The sequence below is a fragment of the Bos indicus x Bos taurus genome, chromosome 1 (genome assembly GCF_003369695.1).
Source record: "Bos indicus x Bos taurus breed Angus x Brahman F1 hybrid chromosome 1, Bos_hybrid_MaternalHap_v2.0, whole genome shotgun sequence".
In the NCBI taxonomy this organism is placed as follows: domain Eukaryota; kingdom Metazoa; phylum Chordata; class Mammalia; order Artiodactyla; family Bovidae; genus Bos; species Bos indicus x Bos taurus.
Window position 1 is genome coordinate 87,565,852 of NC_040076.1, and position 23,317 is coordinate 87,589,168.

The window sequence follows — 23,317 nt, forward strand, 5'->3', positions numbered from 1 at the left end:
CCACAGAATTATTATAGTGAGAGATTAAATAATATTTTAGATAGATTCATAAACTTAATGCTTACAAAACGCATTATCCTTCCCATTCTTACCAACAGGAGGATTGGAGTCAACTGTTGGTAGTAAAAACCAGCTACCCATCTATGCTAATATGTACAGTGGACTGATCTTTTTTCTTTGTTGCTAAAACTCTTAAGCGTAGTTGTGTAAAAGTTAAGTCATAAGATTTTCTTATGGCTCATAACTATCTCTTTATGCTAACTAGCATGGCTGAAATACGAACATAATTAAAACCAAGCAAAAGGAATGGCGTTGCTTTGACAAAAAGTGCAAACCCTTACTCAAGTGAAGCACTTGAATGAAATAAGCTTGTAAAAACTAACACCCCAACTTGGGAAACTCCTAATTGATTCTAAACTCTTCTGAATTTTAGAACCTTGATGTTTACACCTTTTATAAATGATGTCTCTTGACTAGGGTTAGCAAGTACTGTGTATACAAATATAAATGTCTGCAAATATACACATATCAATTTCACTAACAATAAAAAAAAACAAAACTAATTTCAAATGCTAAATTCAGGAACCTAGTACCATGAACCTCCTAGCACTACTGCCTTTTCCAAATGGCTGGAGCAATGATTAAATTTTAACCCATTTTTTTCTAAATGTATCCAATGCCATTAAAAACAGGACATGCCAACTGTGACTTTATAAATCAACTCTGACTTTATAAATCTAAAATACAGTGCTCTCCAAATTTCTGTAATATCAGAGCCAAAAGTATTGAATTGTGACTCATGTATTTTTTTTTTCTTATTAACCTTCTGAGGTAGAGTTACCCATCCAATTTTATCAGGACCATAGTTATCTTGAGCTGAACCCTATATTCTTTTCAGAAAGTGAAAATAACTCTTAAGAGAAAAGAAAAAAGGCTTCCCAGGCCATGGTACATAAGATACATTTACAATTTTTAATGTGATAATTAAAAAATAAAAATGGTTTGTCTTTATATTTTAAAAAACAGCCCAGCTGTATTATTCTCTATCACCAAGAATTATTATCTGAAGATTTTGTCAGTGCTGATTTGTATAGTTCAGCCTTCACAATCCCATCCTTGATGAAGAATTAATTCCCTCATGGTGTGCACAACATACTCTCACAGCTTTCAGCCTTCTTAGTGCCCGATCCGAGCAGGACGGATATGAAGAATGTAACTCATTCAAGCAACTCCTCCCTGTTCTGCCCCCTCCCTTCACATTCCCCTCTTCTCAAAAATATCTGAAGTATGAAAGTTGTTTTTAAATAGTAGAAGCACCACAATCCATTAACACCACATATGGTCTTTAAACTGAAATATTTTAGTGATGCCTTGGACATCAAAATCAATTTTTAAGATGGATTCTGAATGTGTGGGTCCAGCCCAGGTCTGCAGTTTGTGCAGATAACAGAAACAAAAGGAATTTATAACATTGAGAAAAAGTTAACTTGCTATATTTAAAATAATGCTGGAAATTATATTTCTTCAAAATGTGGCAAACACGGACTACTGATCAGGGTATGAATTAAATGGATTTACAAATCACTAAGAAACGAATCCAAGTTTATGTACTGTGACATTTCCATGGTGCCTTTAAAATACATAGGCTGCTCATACATTTTTTAAAATAAATGCCAAATCACTAGATTTTTGATGGAAAAAGAATACAGATGGACTGTGTTTTACCTACGTGAAAATCACCAATCCATTTAAAATAAAATCCAAGAGGATATATACATTCTAATCAAGTAATTGATTATTTTCCTGATTAATAAGAACTACACTTTACACAAAATACTTTATCAGCAGCTGTTTTCTTCAAAAAACCAATAGTCATAGTTTCACAGTTGAAAAAGTTACACATTAAAATATTTTACAATTCATTATATATTCACCGGGTTCCCATTTCCTAAAGGGCTTGTAATATAAAGCAGATTAGAAGGGAAAACCTCAAAAGTTGATTACTTCGACACTAAGTTTTACAGAGGACACTAAGAACCACAAAAAGCTTAGGTTCTATCATAAAATAGTGACCAAATTCCATTCTTTTTTAAAAAATCCAATTAGAAACATCTTTTTAAAAAAACCAAATTCTACAACATGATTAACAGATTTCAAATTAACAGCATTCTGAAAGTCTTCAAAATAAATGATTTTATATAGCTGAAAATATGATAAAAAGTTAAAGCATGATTTTCAAATAGTTGATTATTTCTTGCGAGAAATGTGTTTAAATTAAGTTTTATTTTCTTTAAACCTATTTTTCTTTTCTCCAAAATAGTCATTAAAGGAAATATTGCTCAATTGGCCAAATGAACCTGTCAAGTCAATAGTCAGTTATACCACATTCAATGACAAGGACGGTTGGTCATAGAAATTGGCCAATAGGAACTGATCTCTGATACTGAAGTACCTGGAAGTAGCTATATTATCACTGACTTGAAACATATCCTAGTCATCCCATGTAATAATTTAATTCAATTTTTGGTTCCTTGCCTTCTGAGTACTACCTGTCCCCTTTTTCCTTATTTTTAATGTTGTTTGCATAAACTCTGCTTGGATATGTTTGAAATACACTTTGTTTTTAGCTAGTTCACTTAATCTATAGTCTTTATAGAACCTGTCTACATTTCATCCAATGGAATTAACTTGGTTGTAATAACTCTTAAAATTTGGGATAAAATAAGCTATGTGGCTTGTCTTTTAGTGGCAGAGAGGTCCTAGGGGAAGGGACTATCTGGATTGATGTGAAAAATGCAAAAATTATATAAACTTTGTACAAGGAAGCTCAAAGCTTTTTTGGCACTCAGTAAAACACAGTTGGTTCTCTGTTAAAATCTCAGTTTCCACCATCAAAACTTCTTTCAGAATTGTATTATTTTACTGAGCGTTCCTGTAATTAATCCCTAATACAGAAAATACTGGGATGTTAGTATGTATTAACTGAATAAATCTAAAAGACAAAAAACATTAATCACAAAGTTTTAATAAGTTTGAAATTTCCGATATCTGCAAAAGAATCTATCTGGTCTCCTGCTTAAAACAGAGTTTAAACTCTCCTTAACTATTCCAAGACAGTTTAGAGAAGTTTCCCTAATTTTCAAATTAATCTTTCTTATTGGCAATATTATGTACACACTTTAGTGAGGTACCTAAGTCTCCAATAATTATGCCCTTTAAGGGTTCTAAAATAGCCAAATATTAAGAGTATCTGTATTAGAGTCCCTGTTTACTATCCAAGACTTCTACTATAGATCTGATTTCATAAGTGGATATTCTTAAGTGATGCTGTATACAATATGCACTCTTCATAATGTTGTACTCCAATAATAAGCCTAGTCTAGAAAACTGTCAGTAAATTATTGCACTTTTTCTGGTGTGGCACCTGGACATTTGCTAAAGCTATTTCCTAGGGCATTAATCATTCATTTCAAATACTCAGTAAATTATCAGATTGTAGAGTGATGACTAGCCTGAGCCCCTACATTCTGGGTTAATGTTTTTCAAAATGTTTAAGAATGTATCTTGTGCTCAAATGCTATTTAATAAAGTTGGAAAGTGAGCCCTGATTAGAAATGGGACATGATCTTAAAATGGTTTAAGGTCCTAATTTTACTAGGGAGAGACTGAGTAAATAGCCTTAAAAGGTAAAAAGTTCATGATTTCTATTCCCCTTATGATAAAGTATTATTCATGAGCCTACTTGGGTAGAGGGGTGAAGCAATTAGGAAGATAGTCTAAATTGTGTTAATTTGGCAACTAATTTCATATGACTGAGGCATTCTCAACTATAAAAGAGGATGGAAGATGGGCGATTCAAGTGAAAACAGAAGACAATAAAAGGAAAGAGAACTTTTAAATCTGTTTTCTTTAAGTAGTTATATACTAGTCATTGGTATGAGATAGTGCCTGAACCTTACCCACAGATCAAGAAAAAAGCTGACCATGCTGCTACAAACAATAAAAATTTGGGGTGCAAAACAATGCATGACTATGGGACAGATCATGTAAATAAAGAATATATATTAATGATAGTTTCTATAATATAAATAGCCTTTAATAAAAAAAATAATCTTTTTAATAACATTAATACTCACTTCTATTTTCTGGAAAACATGCATGAAAAATGTATTCAATTCATTGCAAAAGGAGAAAAAAAAAGTCAATCTAAGGTGAATACTGTACAATTCTGGAGCAAAAATTATTCCTGCTCATTCTTTCTCTACGATGATTATTTTACTTTGAGGGAGCCCAGAATTTCCCTGGGAAATAAGAATCAGATTCTTGTAAATACTGTCTAGGAAAAAAAAAAACAAAACTCAAAATACCACTTTGTAACAGGTCTCATTTGTGACTGCTTCCCAAACTTTGCAGATAAGACCCCAAATCATCAAAAGGTTTGATTTATTAAAAAAGAAAAGTCTCTGTTGAAATCTCAAGAGTCCCTTACACCCCAAGCATTTTTCTTCATCAAACAAGGAGTCAAAAACCCACTTCAAACTATAAATTGAACAGCAATGGAAAAATAAGAAATTTTCATTATTTTCCAATCTTAAAGTAATTTAACATCAAACTCCAGTTTACTTGGACCTAATGCAATAATAGATTTTGTTGTGTCCACATTTCGAAACAGAAAACATTTGCAAGACAAAAAGAGAACATCATCCTTTTTCCTTCTCCATCATTTCTATATATTTTGGGTTTTTTTGTTTTGTTTTGTTTTTTAAAAAAAGATACAAACAATCTTTAAAGTTTACCTTTTTGGACTTAAGGCATAACATGAAATTGCGCATTATTCTAAAGCTTAATTTTGAAATGAACTAGTTTAGTGCTATCAAACCCTGTTTGCGTTTACATTATTTAAATTATATAGTATTTTATTTCTGTTCTTGCTGTAAATTCTAATGCTGTTCATGGATTGTGCAATTCCTATGCAATCAGTCTTTGCCTGTTGACAGTTATTAACAGTGCAGTGTAGAATCCAGATACTGAGCTTTTAGTTATCATTTCAGTTCAAAGCATGCTGCTTAATTGTGTGGAAGATCCAATCCATTTTTGTTGTCCAGCCACCATGGTGTGCATCATTCATTTGTTTCATGAAATACTCCAAAGCCTCTTGCTCAGTTTTATCTAAAGCTAGGGTCTTTCGAATGTATGCAATATCATCAAAAGATTGCAGTTCTGGCATTCCAGAGCCAAGCATCATTGAGAAAAGATTTATGAAGAGATTGGCATGCTGCCGAATAGCTAGATAAGCCTTGTAACACATCTCCTGAAACCTACAAGTAATAAGAACAGTTTGGTCAGTATGGAGTAAATCCTGTTAATACCTTCAGGTCTCTGCTCAAGTGTCACATAGTTATTGAGGCCTTCTTAGACAAAACTATAACATACAGCATTCTTCTCCCTATTCCTCTTACCAACACTTTCTACTCCCTGACCTGACACTAGAATGTGAACTCTATGAGTCCATAAGGAGTTTGTTTATTGCTGTCACCAACCCCCAAAATAATGCCTGGCACATTAGGAATAGAATAGGATTTATTAAATGCATGAACTGGTCTATACTAAAGCTTTTAGGGTTAGGTTAGGACCAGGACTGAGCTATACATAAAAGATAATTTTATAAAAGGTTTTTAAAAGTACATTAAGGTTTTCAGATAGACTAATGATACTCCATAAGGTGGTAAGAAAAATTATGAACAAACATGATATTCATGGCTGACTGAATTCCTCACACTGTATGACTAAAAAAGTATTGTATGTAGCACACTATACATGATTCGCTAATACAGAGAAGGTGGACTCCAATTTTTAAACAGCAGTAAAGAAAAACTTTTACTGTCCGAAGAAGTTTAAAGATCACTTTCTTTTTAGGCCTTAACTAATTCAATAAGTTAAACTGGTTTTTCTTTCCATTTCTTTCACAGCATTACACAATAAACACATGAAATATTCAGTTTATGCTACAATGTTAACATAACATATATTATTGTAAATTGCTTGAAAAATATCAATTGCATATTAGCAAGAATTCTTTAGCATGTGCTTTTGATTTCTTCAGCTTACCTCTCAAATTCTCTTGTCTTTGTGCATTCTTGGGCTCCTTTACTAATCACTATTAAGAAATCTTGTGTCAAAACAAACGGCACGCGCTCTCGTTTATAACCAAATTTTTTCTTCTTGTGATCCAAAAAGTGTCCAAAATCTATATGAAACAGCTTCCAAAAATGAGAAATTATGTTAGTTTGACAAATGCGGAAAGACAATGTTCCAAATTAGTAAATTTAAGAATGTCAACATATTTAAAAAGAGGAAGCTATTACTTGTCCATCATCTTTAACCATGATATTACTATTGTGACGATCTCCAATTCCCAAAATGAAGGTGGCAACACAATATCCAGCACATGATCGTGTAAACAAATCGATGGCCGCATCATATCTACAAGGAAATAAGCATGCATTAGTATGGAAGTACAGAATGATCCAGTCCAAACTGGGAAAACATGGGCAGAGTCTCTAGTGAAGTCTGTATTAAAACAACGAAAACAATCACTGACATTAGGGGAAGGAAGTAATTATGTTAAAAAATCTGATGAACTTTAGGATTCTGAAGTTATCAACGGTTTCTAAGAAAACTTCTAAATATTCTCTGACCAAAGCATAATTCTTATAGTGAAAAAATACTTAGTGTGTCATTAAAATAAAATTTTTGAATCATTTTAACAATGAATTGGGAGTAAAATTTTTCATTTTCATTTTTATTAATTTAATGTTAATTTAACATTAACTTCTAAAAAAAGAATAAGCATTAAGAAAAACAGATTTTACATTCTTGGATTTCACCAAATTATAAACAATTCTAATCATTTAAATGCAGTAACCTCAAACATTTCAAAGGCTGAACACATCTTTTTCCAAAGTAGATACAATTTTTTCTTCTGGTCTAACTCGAAATATACACCACCATTAAAAAATTTATCTATTGAAAACTTAGATTAACATAGAAGAAAAGGATAATAAACTCACATTTCCCCCTTGTTCTTGTCTTTGAGCCACTGATGGAGTGTGTGGCTGTTAAACTGCAGTGCACCTTTCAGGCCTCCTTTACACTGAATCTGCATTATAGTGTGAGAATTTCTCACCACCTCGATAAGTCCCACACAGTCACCGATTGACAGACATCCATAAGGTAACATTCTGAAAAAGGATCAAGATATTTGCAATTAGTTGATGAGATTTTAAAACAGCAAGTATCTTTTTTTTTTTTTTAATGTGAAGATCTAATTGGCTTCATTAGGAGATTCATGAATCAAGTGGCATTCCATCTAGCAAATAGAAGGGTGCTCCCCAAAATAGCAAGTATTTTAATGGGCTAATAAAGGAATATTCTATGTGCAAATTTATCAAGTGGGACCCTTACTCCTTTAATCTAGTTTTAATTTTCTTTTATTACAGAATGACAAACATTCCTAGAAAAATCCTCAAATTATCTGCCATCATTTATTGTAACCTTCAACTGTGAAAGCATTTAACTGTACTTAAGAAAAGCATGAAGATCACTGTGGCAACTCAAAGTTTATAAACATTTATGACTTTAAAAATATGGGTGAACTTAAAGATGTTTAATGGACATATAAATGATACCTTAAGGTATCAGTTCTTAAGTTTTTGGTTTCAGGACTCCTTTGAACTCTTAAAAATCATCAAGGATACAAAAGAGCTTTTATTTATGTGGGTTATATCTACTGACACTAGAAATTAAAATTTAAAAATTTCAATATTTGTTAATTCATCTAAAGTATTTATATTTCTTTACATAAAAATACTTTTACAAAAGAAAAACCTTAAAAACCAAAACAAAAAACCCTTAGAAGAGTGATACTGTTTCTCATTTTTTCAAATTTCTTTAATGTCTGGCTTGATAGCACTGAGGTGGCTTCTCATGTATGCGTTTGTATTCAATCTTATGCAAAGTTTTAACTGAAGCATATGAAGAAAATCTGGCTTCACACAGGTATGTAGTTGGAAAAAGGAGTATCGTAGTAGTCTTTTCAGATAATTTTTCTTTTACACTGTTTTAAAACTTGATAAGTGATAGTTTCTCAAGTTGCAGTATGGAAAGTGAAACCGTACCAGTAAACTTTTCATACTCTGTAACATGAAGACCCACCCATTTGTTCATCTTGCCTCTGAATGGAACTTTTACCCATACATGACTTAATAATATCCTACATTGGTCATTTGGAAGATATTAGTTCACTCAGATATGGAGATCTTTCAAATTATGGTACTTTTTTTTATTATATCAACTGAAAAAAAAAATCACAGTTGCTAACATTGTCACTGATCTCATCAGAAAAATCTTTAATTTGGGGGAAGCTCACAGCAGTAGATACAAGGTCCTCAAAATTCTAATTTTTGCTTGAAAGCTCAAATTTGATCCTTGACAACAAATGCTGTCAGTTGTTTTCTCTGAAGAGTCTCATATTGTTCACACTCAAGACATTGTTCATGTTCAAGAAAATGTCTGCCAAACATCCATGTCTGAATAACCACATTCTGTCTATTAGTTGTTCTTTAAGTCAAAATGATGTTCCAGGATAAAAGCAGTTAGTTTAGCTCACAGCTCAAATAACCAACCAATGCTTTTTCCTTGATGTAAGCATACTTTGATGTGAAGCAGAAGTGCTTTAGGGATACTTCCCATTCACCACATAGAATATAAAAAAGGACATGTAGTCTCAAGCACAGAGATGTGAGGATTTACAGAGACAATGAAAAAAGTATCTAATATGCTGTCACATAAGTACTAAAGTATGTTTTTTCTTGTTCTGTTGTTCTCATAGGCTACTTTCCATCTTTCCTTTACTTCTTAAATTCCTAAAAGAGTTTAACTTATTTTCACTTTCTCACTTAATTCCTTGTAGCCTAATTTCTGTGCCTACCATTTTACTGACTCTTTTTAAAACTAACCATGAATCATCAAATCCAAAGGCTTTTTCATAGTCCTTATGTTCTTAAACTCCTGAAGCAACTGATACTGTAAATTGTTTGTAATTCTCTCCCCTCGTCTGGGATCTGTGAATTACTTACTCTGGTCTTCCTACCCTTTTGATCATTTTTCTTCTGTGATCTTTCCTTCTATCTGTTCCGGTAAATACAGGAATTTCTTAAGGTGGTACTCCTGACCATTTTTCCTTATTTTAATTTTATTATTATTATTGAACATGCTCATAGTTACATAATGGGTTACATAATCCAATAAGGATTTTCTAAAGGGTTACATAATCCTATAAGGCTTATTATTAAAAAATTAAACTTTAAATTTACTTAAGTTAAAAGACATAATAACTTTCCAAAGATCCATCTACTTTTCAATAATATAGCTCGCTTAAATTCAGATGCTTTTTTGCACAGTCACTAATTTGCAATTTGACTCAAGATTAAAGAGTTTATAAAGTTTTAGAATTAGGAAATTAATATCAAGAAAGAAACTTTCTTTTAAATTCTTAACTTCTGAATGAAAACTGGGGCCTTTTGTGTCTCGTGTCTCCTATGCCCTGTTCCTAAATACAGGTGGCCCTCCACAACTGTGGGTTCTGGATACTTGGCTTCAGCGAACTGCAGATGGAAAATATTTGGGAGAAAATCCAGAAAGTTCCAAAAAGCAGAACTTGAATTTGCTACACACAGGCAACTATTTACACAGCCTTTAATGATACTAGGTATTGTAAGTAATCTAGAACTGACAAAGTATACAGGAGGATGTGCATAGCTTTTATGCAAATACTATGCTATTTTATATAGGGACTTGAGCATCTATGGACTCTGGAATCAGCAGGCATCCGGGAACCAATCCACAGCAGATACCAAGGGAAGACTGTTAGTGACAGTATGGAGGCAACTGCAGTCTTTACCAGCTTATGAGAGACAGTTCTTCTAACTTAGCTGAATCTCATTAGCCATTCTGAGCCAAGGAAGAAGAGGACAAATGGAAAGTACCTCAGTGTACTCCACTAGTGTTAGTTATTACTCTATACATTTATTTATAGATATATGACTATATTCTTTCTAATTAATATATAGCTTACAATTAATATTTACTAATGGTTTACCTTTTCAGGATAACTTACAACATACATGTCGCCTTACTGGTTACCTACCGAAGATCAAGACCTTGATTTTGCCAGATATTTTCCATAATGCGAATAATCTGAAGGGTTAGCATATCTTGCCGTAAATCTGAAATTCAAATAATATGTACAGCACCACTTAATGCCACAAGCACAAATTTGAGTATCACATCATCACAATGTTTTTAAACAGAAAATATGTAGAATTATATTTGCTCTTCAAAATAATCTGTAGAAGCAATAATCTGAGTTTTTAACCCATTTCTAAAGTATCTACATAAACACATCTGTATAACAATGTAGGATAAGTGGGCACGTATTTCACAAAAAAATTAAAATATATAAGTTACTTATTTTTCTGAATCCTTAAATTTGAATATGTTTATATTAAAATATTTGAATTAACAGAATTCAGAGCTGAAAGGTCATTTCCTAATGGAAACCTATCCATGATACATTTCAAATGTATATAGAATACAGGATATAAAAATATATTCCCCCACAGCCTATTCTCCAAATGAATTAGGACCTTCTTTTATGACTCCTTAGCAGACTATATCTACCAGGTTGTAGTTTTGTTTCTGTAGTTATTTGTTCAACGTCTCTTTTTTCCCTGCTAGACTATAAACTCTAAGAAGGCATGGATTCCGTTTTGTGTATTCTTACAACCTCAGGGCCTAGCATGTCAAATATTTATGGAGTGAATGGATATACATTTAAGCAAAATGATTTTCAGGCCTTCTGATTCTAAACCGAATACATCTTTTCATTTCAAGAATTATAAATACATATTCTAAAGGTTATGACATCTGCTTAATATCACATATTTTACCACATGCATATTCCTTAAATGGCTTTCAATAATCTTCATGGTTCATAAATATCCTGTGTATAAAAATATAGCTAAGTTCATGTATCATAAGTCCATTAATACTCTTACCATCCCCATTTTTAAAGATGATCTCATTGTTCTGAAAGAGTAATTCTGACATGATGTCTGGGTTCTCCCAATTCAACCACAGTGGCCTTTTTGCAGAAGACATAATTCGACACTCTTCAAGCCTTTAACAGAGTTGAAAATTTTACTTGGAACCTTAGCTTTGTTATTCTTTACAGTCTCAATTTATTTCAAAATACATACACTATATAGCTTTTTGAACTGTTATAGCAATTTTAAACTTTCTCCTCAGTTTTACGTATGAAATAATTTCTAAGGGCATATAAAGAAAAAATACATAACAAAAAGCTTAAAAACTTCTTCTACATAGAATATGTATTTTCCACAAATATAGGTATATAATCATTAGTTTTACAGATATTACATTCTGTTTCTTATCCAATGATATCACAAATTCTGGCCATAGAAAGTTTTAAATTCTATTGTTAAAGCAGTAAAAACTCATTCTGAATAAATGCAGTTCCGAACTTAAGAAAATATTATTACTCTTGTTTTACAGGGTAGGAAAAGGAAAGAGATGCATATATTATTGAATACAATTATTATGGACATTTTGACTTTTTTCAAGATTTTCTTCAGAGAAAGTATGTGTTTAAATATATCAATAAAACTGCCAATAAAGTTCCTTACCTGAGATTTCCCAGCTGATGAGCAGGGTTTAGAGGAGACAGAAAGCCCTGGAGAGCATCCATGAAATCTGGTCGCCGCATTTGCTCAACTAAAAACTTCATCTGTACCTGATAGATAAGCATAATCATGGTTAGAAATTGACTTGATAAAAGGTAAAACTAACTGCTAGTATCTTTTACGCATTGGAACCTCATCAGTGTGTAATTTTTGAATCCATATCCTGGACTGGCTGCATTCTAACTAGAAGGGTCTCTATAACACTCTATAACACAGAGCAGCACAACTCAGGCAGAGAGGTGAGAGTTACAGTACTGTGTACCTTCCTGTAAGAAGGTCCTGTATCCTGACAGAGGCTATGTTTTGGCTCTAGATCAAAGCACGGTCAACTATGGTTGTAAGTCAGCCGCTGGTTTTTCTAAGTCACACTGCATTGGAACACAGTCACATCTATTCGTTTTGATAGTTGCTTTTACACTAGAATAGCAGAGTTGAGTAGTTAAAACAGACTGTGTGGCCTGCCAAGTCTAAAATATTTACTATCTGATTTTTTAAGAAAAAGTCTGCAGATCTTTCTTCTAGAGGAAAAACTATGGAGACATCATGTTAGCTTAGCTTAATAGTCTGACTTTTAAGCTTTTCAGAAAACACCACATTCTTTGTTCAGTAAAGAAGGTCTAGGGGATTGCTGGGAAAAGTCTCATGCTACTAAGTTCTAGTACATAGCTGGAAAGAAACATCCTTTTAAAATCACTTTTTTAGTCTACTTTATCACAGCCAACCAATCAATATGAAAACTTCAGTTTAGAAGAATACTTAAAATTACAAATTTAATATCTAATTTCTTTTTTCTTACCTTCGTTACAATATAATAAATTTTATTATTTCAAAGTAGTCTAATTTCCTCTCACTCACAATTCCAGCAGTAGAATCAGTACAATTATTTTCTAATAACCTATATTTGAACTTACATACTACAATTGCAATAAAATCAACTCAGTTACATACTGATATTTAGATTAATACACGAACTTTCTTTTAAAGTTGTTTCTTTTCAAGCAATATTGGTGATGATGTTGAAAAAATTTATTCACTACTACTAATTTACATTGTCCTTTGGGGACTGCCTAATAAACTGGAATGTTCTTTTTTTCATTCACTAGAAGTGAGGAATAATCTCACTTTTTACTGTAGGTTGTGTTAGACTGAAAAATAGATAAGGAGGAGGAAAAGTTATGAGAAACCTTTATGTAACTGCAGATGACTTGAATGTGTGAACTATTCACTGTGTGACTGAGTCCACTTTAAACTTAGAAATACAGAAACTAAATTTCTTTTTGCTCATTTTCAGGGTCATTACTAATGGAAAAGAAATGACACAGAGTAAGGAAAAATCAATTTCAACACTTAGGGCTAAACAACAAGGTCCTAATGTATTGCATGGGGAACTATATTCAGTATGTTGTGATAAACCATAATGGAAAAGAATATTAAAAAGGGCTATATAAAAGAGAAAGGAATGTAAAGAGGAAGGAACTAATATTTACTGGGCACCTTCCATGTTCTAGGGACTATGATAGGTACTTTGTATATCTGGTTTAATTCTCACATCAACCCTATGAGGAGTGTATTAGTCCCATTTTATAGATGAGGAAAAACAAATCTCAAGAGACTAATGTGTCTAACATTATATTGCTTGGATCAAAATCTTAAACTGCCTAATTCTAAGGCATATATAATGGGCTCTCAAATAACCCTGCTCTACTGCAATGAAGGAGTCTCAAAAACACACTAAAGAGTCACATACCTTTTGTGTTTCATCCTTCTTCTCTTGTTTGAGAATGTCAGTCAAGTTAATGAGCTTTTCCATAGCCTCAACTTGCCTATTAAGGTGCTTCAGATACATCCCACATGCACGGCAATAGGACTCCAAAAGCAGGCCAAACCTCTGACTAACTGTTTTATTGTGCATCTCAGATCTAGAAGACCAGTGCAAGCGAACGAGAGAGCAAGAGAGGAAGGGAGGGAGGGAAAGAGGCAGAGAGGGAGGGAGAGAGAACTGTAAATGAGTATACACAAAACCTTCTGTAGGAAAATAAGAAAACCCATTTTCTAAATTCAAAAAATGTTATATAATCATATTAACTAATTATAAAGCCTATCATTTAGGAGCAAAACAATTAAAGAGTTTCAGGTAGTTCCTGAAAATATAAATTTTAAAAAATCTAGAATTTTAGGTTTATTTCAACTACCTTTCATTTACTAGTCTTAGCACAGAATATATAAACATGAAAAAAGGAAATCAGGCAGAAAAATAATAAAACGAACAGGGAGGGAATGAAGAGCTCAGTGAACACTATTTGACTCTTCTTGACATATATGTCCCTTTTCTGTACTATGCCTGAATTTAAATTATTTTAAACCTAGCTTCCAGATTCAATTTTTGATTTAATATTAAAAAAAAAAAAACATGTTAATTATAAACCTGTTTCTGAATTTATAAAAACGTGCATGGTTTATGACCTCTAACTTTGTGTATTAGATATATCAATTCTGTAAAATATTTTTGTTCTTAATTATCTTATTTTCTAGTAAGGTTTCATCATTATTGTTCTGAATTCCAAGGGAAGATTTTTTTGGGGGGGGTGGTTAAGGAATATCTTAACCCACACATACAGTGAAATCAATTGCAACATTAATCTAGACATGGCAAACTTTACTTTTCTTAAAGTAGAATCAAAGTCTTTAAAAATATTTCAGCTCTCATTCCTGTATAAAATTTAGTTTTAATTTTACTGCTTATTTAATGTTAAAGAGAAAAAGCTGAGAAAGTTCATGGTACAATATACTTTCAGTATAGAAAACTCTTCTGGATAAACAAAAACAATAGTAGATAAGTAATACAGAAGTATACATTAATACATGTATACATTATACATTAGAATAAGTGATATTTATATAAAGAATTAAATGGAAAAATAATTTGACTTACTTTAAATGCCAAAAGAAAAAGTGACCGATCCTTTGATTAGTTAACGCTTTTTTGAGTAAAAATCTCACAAGCAGGTTATCCAAATACTGTTCATATTTTAGTACCTATGTCAGTAAAAACATACATAAAAACAAAGCTACATCAATCAGTGTAAGTTTCTTCATTGCTGAATTTAAAGAAAAAAATTTTTAGGAAGAAAATAGATACTCTTGATGATAAAACTGATTTTTACAAAAGTATAAAACCAGCTAATACAGCATTTTTTGCAAATTGCATGGATTTAAAATAAAACATTATTTTTCTATTTTACATTATTTTACCTGTACTAGCTGAATTAGGTACTGAGAAAGTTTGTCATCTGTTAAATATTTTTCTAAGCACCGAACAGCAAAACCTCGAACCATAGGATCTGGGTAATTGCAGTCCAGAAGCTCCATAGCCTGTTCAGGCTTGATTGGAGGCCAATCTTTTACCAAGCAGTACATCTGTGTATGAGATAATAAATTATATTTAAAAAGCAAAAATAGTTGTGAATGAACCCTCTAAGACATTGTCTTAATTTCTCACTATAAAATTAGATAAAAGCCCCCCTGATGAATTCAGTGCTTAAAATGTTTAATTCTAATTAATTTTTTCAGTGAAAGTTACGTAAACGGTATTTTTCTTTACTACACAGATCTTCCTTGACTTACAATGGGCTCATGTCTTGATAAGCTTATCATATGTTGAAAATAGCTCAATGCATTTAGCACATAATCTACTGAACATCATAGCTTAACTCAGACTACCTTAAACATTCTCAGAACACTTATATTAACCCACAGTTGGGCAAAACCATCTAACACAAAGCCTATTTTATTACGGCTGTATGGGTACCGACTAGTCATAAGGATACTGGTTGTTTACCCTCAGGATCACCTGGCTGCCTGAAGCTGTGGCTCACTACTGCTGCCCAGTATCAGGAGAGACTATTTTACCACATATTGCTAACCTGAGGAAAGATCAAAATACAAAATTTGAAATAGTTTCCACTGAATGCATATCACTTTCTCACTACTGTAAAGTCAAAAAATCTTAAGTTGAACTATGGTAAGTTGAGGACCATCTGTATTATCAATATTAATTAATTTAAAACACAGTCTATTTCATCTCTTACACTTATACAGATTTTCTGAGAGAAAACAATTTGAACGACATACCAAATTTGTGCAACAGTTATTCAGTAATTTCAAACATGCATTTACCTGAGCTACTTCATCTCTAGAGTTCCATTTAACAGACAGAAGCAATTTGGGTAGAATTTCGGGGATAGTTACACAATAGTGTCTATGTGGAAAAGACAAAATAAAAAACATTCTTACATGTTATCCAAAAGACCTAAATGTCTAAATTTTCAACTATGCGATCTCTAAGAAGTTCCAAACATTTTTAAAATTTCTTACCATGACTAGCCTTTCTTAAAATCAAAACAAATCTTTGTTTAACACTATAGCTGCACCTATATATATTTAGAGACAGTTATAAATGGCATGGAAGACAAAAGGAAAATCCAAATGGAGGACAACTACTTAGGAAAAATTATAAATTTACAACATTCTTTACATAGTTTCTATTATTAATCATGAACCATGGGAAGAGTTCCCACTTCTACTGTGGTCAGTGGACAAAACTTACATTTAAATGAACTTTCTGCAGAAATGCACTGCAACTTTATTTAAATAAACCAGTGTACACTTACCAAGCTGTAGGGTAATTTCTTCAAACGTAAAAATAGGGCATTACATTGTTACTTTCAGGAAGCATAAGAAAATATGAAAAATGGAAGGAACTCTTAAAAATGGAAAATATCTAGGCCAACTAAATCAGAATTAAATGGGTCTAAAACTACAGGTACTTTTTGGGGGGGTGGATCTTAAATTTTATTTGAAAACAAAACCAAAAAACCAAATCTAAGAAAAGGTCATGTTACGGATTTAGAATTTTAAAAAAGCCTTTAATCTGTAAGTTTAGTACCAATACACCATGATTTTCTAGAAATACTGATCTACATCTATAATTTAAAAAAGGATAAAGCTTATAATAAAAAAGTATTAATTATGCTTTATTTACTCTAATAGGTAATGGCAGAAACATGGCAAGATCAAGCCAAAGTCAGTTCTTTCTTGTGAAATAGAAGAAACAGAGACTCTATCTTAACACTTACCTGTGGCTCCACAGAAAATCTTTCTCTTGCTCAGTGATTTCAGATAGAGGATCTCGTGTACAAATTGCTCGGAGCTGTTCTTTATCATTTTCTCTTAATTCATTGTCTCTAGCTAGTCTGTTACTCTGTAAAATAAAGTAATATCTTATATAATTTTCTTTGTCATATTTCCTAACCCTCTCCCTCGATTTATGAGTGATCTGCAAAAAAGGATTAACTTTCAATAAACTTTACATTGATTATTAACTGTTGAAAAAGTTTATTCTCATTATAAGACTTTATTTTCAGGGATAGGGGAGAACTAGTTTAAATTCTTTCATAACCCTTGCCTAAATATATCCTTATAATCACCACAAGGCTTTCCAATTTCAAAAGTAAAAATAAGGGGAAAACAGGAAAAACAAACAAACACACACAACAACCCACTTTAAAATACTGCACGCTGAATTTTGGAAACTAAAATGAAAATACCATAACTTTTGGTGTAATTCCAAGATTCCAAGTAATGTATTTATTCCCTTTAAACACAAATATATAAGCCACATAATGAATAACTATGAACACATTAATATATGATGAAAAACACATGCCATTTAGGATGGATTATACTTATTCCTAATGGCTAAAGATGAAAGCAGACATCCATGCTACTTGGTTTTTATTTAAGAAGTCAAAGTGTCAGTCACTCAGTTGTGTCTGACTCTTTGGATCCTGTGGACTGTAGCCTTCCAGGCTCATCTGTCCACAGAATTCCCCAGGCAAGAATACTGGAGTAGGTAGCCATTTGTTTCTCCAGGGAACCTTCCTGACTCAGGGATTAAACCCAGGTCTTGTCTCCTGCACTGCAGGCAGATTCTTTTATCATTTGAGCCACCAGGGGAGCCCCTGGTTTTTATATATTTAAATATTGTTAATTTATCCAACAGCATAACAAAGTATTACTGACACATATTCGCTCAACAAATGTTTACTACATGGATTGTGTAATTTGGTCCTATTCTTACTGCCTGGCTCAGAAAATAGTAAAACACCCTGTATTAACAGAGACTCTATTATAGTGGAAAATTAAATGAACAAATAAAGCTATTGGAGAGTCAACATAGACAGATGCTGTGAGTGATGTGACAGAGAAGCATGGGGTGGTTACTTTAGACTGAGTGTTCAGAAATGGCCTCTAAGAACATATTAATTTGTTATCCAAATGCCAAGAAAGAACCATCCACACTAAGACCAGGGAAAGATTACCGCAGAAGAAGGAAAGAGTCAAAGTGCCCCATGGACAGAAAGAGTTTGGTGAAGATCAGTGCATCTGAAGTCCAGTAGATGAGGGAGAGGACTGAAAGGAGGTCATAGTCACAGCATGTAAAATTTGCAGGTCAGGGTAAAAGGTTTGGATTTTACTTTTAGTGAAAGTTATTTATAGGATAAATACTGTTATTAATACTTGATTTATCTTTTATAATTTTATTATTCTGGCTGCTCTGGGACAAGTGGGAGACCAGGTAGGAAGCTACTGTAATAGTCTAGGTAAAAGAATAAATACTTAACCTTCAACTCATCAGAAAAAGAAGTCATTAACATTAATCATTTGGGTTCCAATGGACTCTTAGTTCTTTTACTTTTGTTTTTAATATAAAATAATTTAGAGAAGAATAAAATATGGTAAACACAATTTAATAGACATCTTAATAAGAATTTAAACATAGTAAAACCAAATTTATAATCCAAAATGGGCAACATATGTTCAATGCAACAAACTTGCTAATCAACTGTCCTGTGTGAGCCTGAAACATATCCATCTTGTGAATACTGATTCCAGATTTCAAATACATATCTCCTAAGTTCTAGCCTATCATTACTTTTGGTTTTTCTTCTCATACTTGCATTTTCAAAATACAATACTTTTGAAAACTTTGATGACTCATAATTTTGTTGAAGAGAGGATAACCACCTTCTTTGCTTTTTAAGTGCAAAACATTTCTATTTTTTATACTTATAGATATCAGTCAGAATAATCAATCCAAGGAGTTAAAACTTTTCTACATTACTTTTTTCCTTCCAGTTATTTTTATACACAACTGTCTGTAGCATTTAGCTACTTACAAAGTAAATTTTGGTGCACAACATCATAAAAGTTAAAAAGCATACTGGAAAAGATGTGGTGTCCAGGTTTTTTTTATTTTTAAAATTTTTTTTGTGGTCCAGGTTCTTACTAAGACATATCGTGTGATAAAGTCATTCCTGCAGAATGACTAACTTGTGTTAGTCATTTTTTGTCCTTGGAGATACACTGTTCACTCACTGTCTCTTGAGTTTGAGAAAATTCATCTAGGATAGTGTCATCTGATGTTTCACTGAATATGATCAATTTTAACATCATTATTTAAGTCTGGAGTAGTGGTTCTCAACTGGGGTGATTTTGTCCCATCTACCTCCCAGGAACCATTGATAGTGTTGGGACACATAACATTTATGATTGTTACAAGCTGTGGTGGTGATATTACTGACATCTAGTGTGTAGAGGCCAGGGATGCTACTAAACATCCTGTAATGAACAGGACAGTCCCTATAGCAAAGCAATTTTTGACCCCAAATGTCATCAGTGTTAAGGCTGAGAAACTTTGCTTTAAAGCACTATTATCCATTTCTTTGCATTCACACTCTGATTTAATACTTGTGAAATATTTTTCTCTGTCAAGTTTTCTTCTCTTTGTCACTGTGAGTGGAAAGGGAAAAATTCTAAATTATTAACAGTGTTCAACGAAAGCCTAAAAACTAACAAAACAAAAAACTACAAAGATGGTGCTTGCAGACTTCTTTATACATCTGGAAAGATGATGGAAAACATTGAGCATTGCAATAAGACTGAAGGATGATGTAAAAGTGATGATTCACCTCACTATTGTATCATCCTTCTAGTTATTCTATTCTATATTCTTCTATATTTCCATATTATTTTAGCATAGTTGGAATTAATTAATGAATAATGATTAAATAGTAAAATGTCTTAAGATACAAGAAAACTAAGAATCCCATTGTTGTATCTTAGATTTATGAAAGTTTTCAATAGATACAATGGTAATTGAAAGATAGAATCAGTTTTATTCTATTACAAAAATAAAGAGTTTTTCTTTGAAATAAAAAAAAAATTCTCTAGGAAGAAAATGTCATAAAATATCAATCCTTAAAAAACTTAGAACTGCTAAAAAAGGAAACTCAAAAGCTAAAATGGGCTGTGGCAAACTGAGTTCACTGACTAACATATGAATAAAATAGGAAATAAATGAGCTTTCAAGTATGTGACCTAATTCTGTAATTCAGTTAATTTTTAGGTATAACTAATGGGATAGAGTTATGGACATTTTATAGAAATGCTTAATTTCAAAATTAAGGAATCAAGCTTATTATCCTGTTTATCTAAGTTAGAATGGTTAAGAGTAAAAGACTTAATACTTATTTAACAGTGATACTGGATAACTTAAACTCCTTAAACCTTTTCTTTTCTGGTAAAATAAGAGTTAAAATAGCACCTACCCTCATTGAGACTACTTTTAAGATTAAATGAGGTAATATGTGAAAAGTAATTGGAATGGCATTTAGTATATATTAAGCACTTAATACATGTTAAATATATTCAAGGAATTAAACGTACAAAGTAGTGGTTACATTTTTCAAGCAAGAGAATCCCTTTTTTAATATCAAAAAAGCTAATTGTACTTTTAGTAAATGACAGAATTCAGAAATGATTTTAAATTAATTTCTACTTAACAAAACATTTTGTACATAGCTTTGAAAGTACACAGCCAGGAAGATTACTATCACTATTATTATTATTCCATTTACAAAAATTTGATAAACTCCTTACTGAGAACACAACTATTAATAATAAAGTTAAACTAATAAAGTTTCTAAGTGTAGGATTCCAGACTGCCTCTGGGTGCACTATTACTGGGGGCAGGCATGTTTCAGGACCCACATTCATTGAATGGTCTATCTATAATCTTTAGGCCAAAGAAAAAGGTGACAAATTAGGAACCTGGGAAAAGAGACAGCAAAGAACAAAAATATTCTCTCAGTACTGACACTTTTGCCTTGAAAAATAAGGGAGAGTTTATGATCCTTGAACCCAGTTACATTCTGGTTCTAAAACTACAGCCAAGATCAGACAAACAGATCAATATTTAAACTCCATTTTATATATACTGTTTTCTAGCAGAGACTATGTTGTTATTATTGTTGTTTAGCTGCTAAGCCATGTCCAACTCCTTTGCAGCCCCATGGACTATAGCCCACCAGGCTCCTTTATCCATGGGATTTCCTAGGCAAGAAAACTGGAGTGAATTGCCATCTCCTTCTCCAGGGATCTTCCCAACCCAGAGATCGAACTTGCATCTCCTGCACTGGCATTTGAGTGCTTTACTACTGAGCAACCAGGGAAGTCCGGTATAGACTATTGTGATATGCTATTTCCTCTGCTTCTAGGCCCAGTTAACAACACACATACACCTTGGTTTCAAGTTCAAAGTTACTATCCCAGAGAGGTCTCTCCTGCGCCCAAGGTACACTATCCTTTCTCCCCAAACAGTTCGTTATTCTTGACACACTATTATTTCCTTTATGGCACTCAGCATAATTTGTAATCTTATATTTCTGCTTTTACCAGTCTCAGGCCTATTTTAACCAGCACACTGTATAAACAGTAGAGGTCTCTTTAGGTCACAAGTTTATTACCTGGTACCTACTGTGTCAAGATCAAGTAGAAATGGAAACAATACATGGAAAAAATGTACAAGAAAGATCTTAATGAACCAGATAACTACAATGGTGTGATCTGTCACCCACAGCCAGACATTCTGGAGTGTGAAGTCAAGTGGACCTTATGAAGCACTGCGGTCAATAAAACTAGTGAATGGGATGGCCTTACAAATAGCTGTGAAAAGAAGAGAAGCAAAAGGCAAAGGAAAAAAGGAAAGATACACCCATTTGAATGCAGAGTTCCAAAGAATAGTAAGGAGAGATAAGAAAGCTTTCCTCAGTGATCAGTGCAAAGAAATAGAGGAAAACAACAGAATAGGAAAGATTAGAGATCTCTTCAAGAAAATTAGAGATACCAAGAGAACATGTCATGCAAAGATGGGCACAATAAAGGACAGAAATGGTAGGGACCTAAAAGAAGCAGAAGGAATACTAAGAAGAGGTGGCAAGAATACACAGAAGAACTATACATAAAAGATCTTCACAACCCACATAATCATGATGGTGTGATCACTCACCTAGAGCCAGACATCCTGGAATGTGAAGTAAGTGGGCCTTAGGAAGCATCACTACAAACAAAGCTAGTGGAGGTGATGGAATTCCAGTTGAGCTTTTTCAAATTCTGAAAGATGATGCTGTGAAAGTGCTGCACTCAATTTGCCAGCAAATTTGGAAAACTCAGCAGTGGCCACAAGACTGGAAAAGGTCAGTTTTCATTCCAACCCCAAAGAAAGGCAATGCCAAAGAATGCTCAAACTACCAAACAATTGCACTCATCTCACATGCTAGTAAAGTAATGCTCAAGATTCTCCAAGCCAGGCTTCAACAGTACATGAACTGTGAACTTCCAGATGTTCAAGCTGGATTTAGAAAAGGCAGAGGAACCAGAGATCAAATTGCCAACATCTGTTGGATCATCGAAAAAGCAACAGAGTTCCAGAAAAACATCTACTTCTGCTTTATTGACCATGCCAAAGCCGCTGACTGTGTGGATCACAACAAACTGTGGAAAATTCTTCAAGAGATGGGAATACCAGACCACCTGACCTGCCTCTTGAGAAATCTGTATGCAGGTCAGGAAGCAACAGTTAGAACTGGACATGGAACAACAGACTGGTTCCAAATAGGGAAAGGAGTACGTCAAGGCTGTATATTGTCACCCTGTTTATTTAACTTATATGCAGAGTACATCATGAGAAACACTGGGCTGGATGAAGCACAAGCTGGAATCAAGATTGCTGGGAGAAATATCAATAACCTCAGATATGCAGATGACACCACCCTTATGGCAGAAAGTGAAGAAGAACTAAAGAGCCTCTTGATAAAAGTGAAAGAGGAGAGTGAAAAAGTGGGCTTAAAGCTCAACATTCAGAAAACTAAGATGATGGCATCTGGTCCCATCACTTCATGGCAAATAGATGGGGCAACAATGCAAACAGTGACAGACATTATTTTTGGGGGCTCCAAAATCACTGCAGATGGTGACTGCAGCCATGAAACTAAGATGCTTGCTCCTTGGAAGAAAAGTTATGACAAACTTAAGACAGTGTGTTGAAAAGTGGAGACATCACTCTGCTGACAAAGTTCTGTCTAGTCAAGGCTATA

The 23,317-nt window shown here is 33.0% G+C and overlaps 1 protein-coding gene across 1 annotated transcript in view; it reads right to left on the reverse strand.

Annotated features, from left to right (window-relative positions):
* Nucleotides 1-953: 953 nt before the first annotated feature.
* Nucleotides 954-23,317, reverse strand: part of PIK3CA (phosphatidylinositol-4,5-bisphosphate 3-kinase catalytic subunit alpha) — an 88,358-nt gene continuing 65,994 nt past the window's right edge. Inside the window, exons 10-21 of the mRNA XM_027540417.1 lie at nucleotides 16,958-17,082; nucleotides 15,999-16,080; nucleotides 15,075-15,239; nucleotides 14,755-14,858; nucleotides 13,570-13,741; nucleotides 11,766-11,872; nucleotides 11,118-11,239; nucleotides 10,208-10,286; nucleotides 7,071-7,241; nucleotides 6,366-6,483; nucleotides 6,109-6,260; nucleotides 954-5,318 (exon numbers count right to left, since the gene is read on the reverse strand). Of these exons, the coding sequence (XP_027396218.1) occupies nucleotides 5,048-5,318; nucleotides 6,109-6,260; nucleotides 6,366-6,483; nucleotides 7,071-7,241; nucleotides 10,208-10,286; nucleotides 11,118-11,239; nucleotides 11,766-11,872; nucleotides 13,570-13,741; nucleotides 14,755-14,858; nucleotides 15,075-15,239; nucleotides 15,999-16,080; nucleotides 16,958-17,082 (1,668 nt within the window). The 3' untranslated portion in view covers nucleotides 954-5,047. The remainder of the gene's footprint in view (nucleotides 5,319-6,108; nucleotides 6,261-6,365; nucleotides 6,484-7,070; nucleotides 7,242-10,207; nucleotides 10,287-11,117; nucleotides 11,240-11,765; nucleotides 11,873-13,569; nucleotides 13,742-14,754; nucleotides 14,859-15,074; nucleotides 15,240-15,998; nucleotides 16,081-16,957; nucleotides 17,083-23,317) is intronic.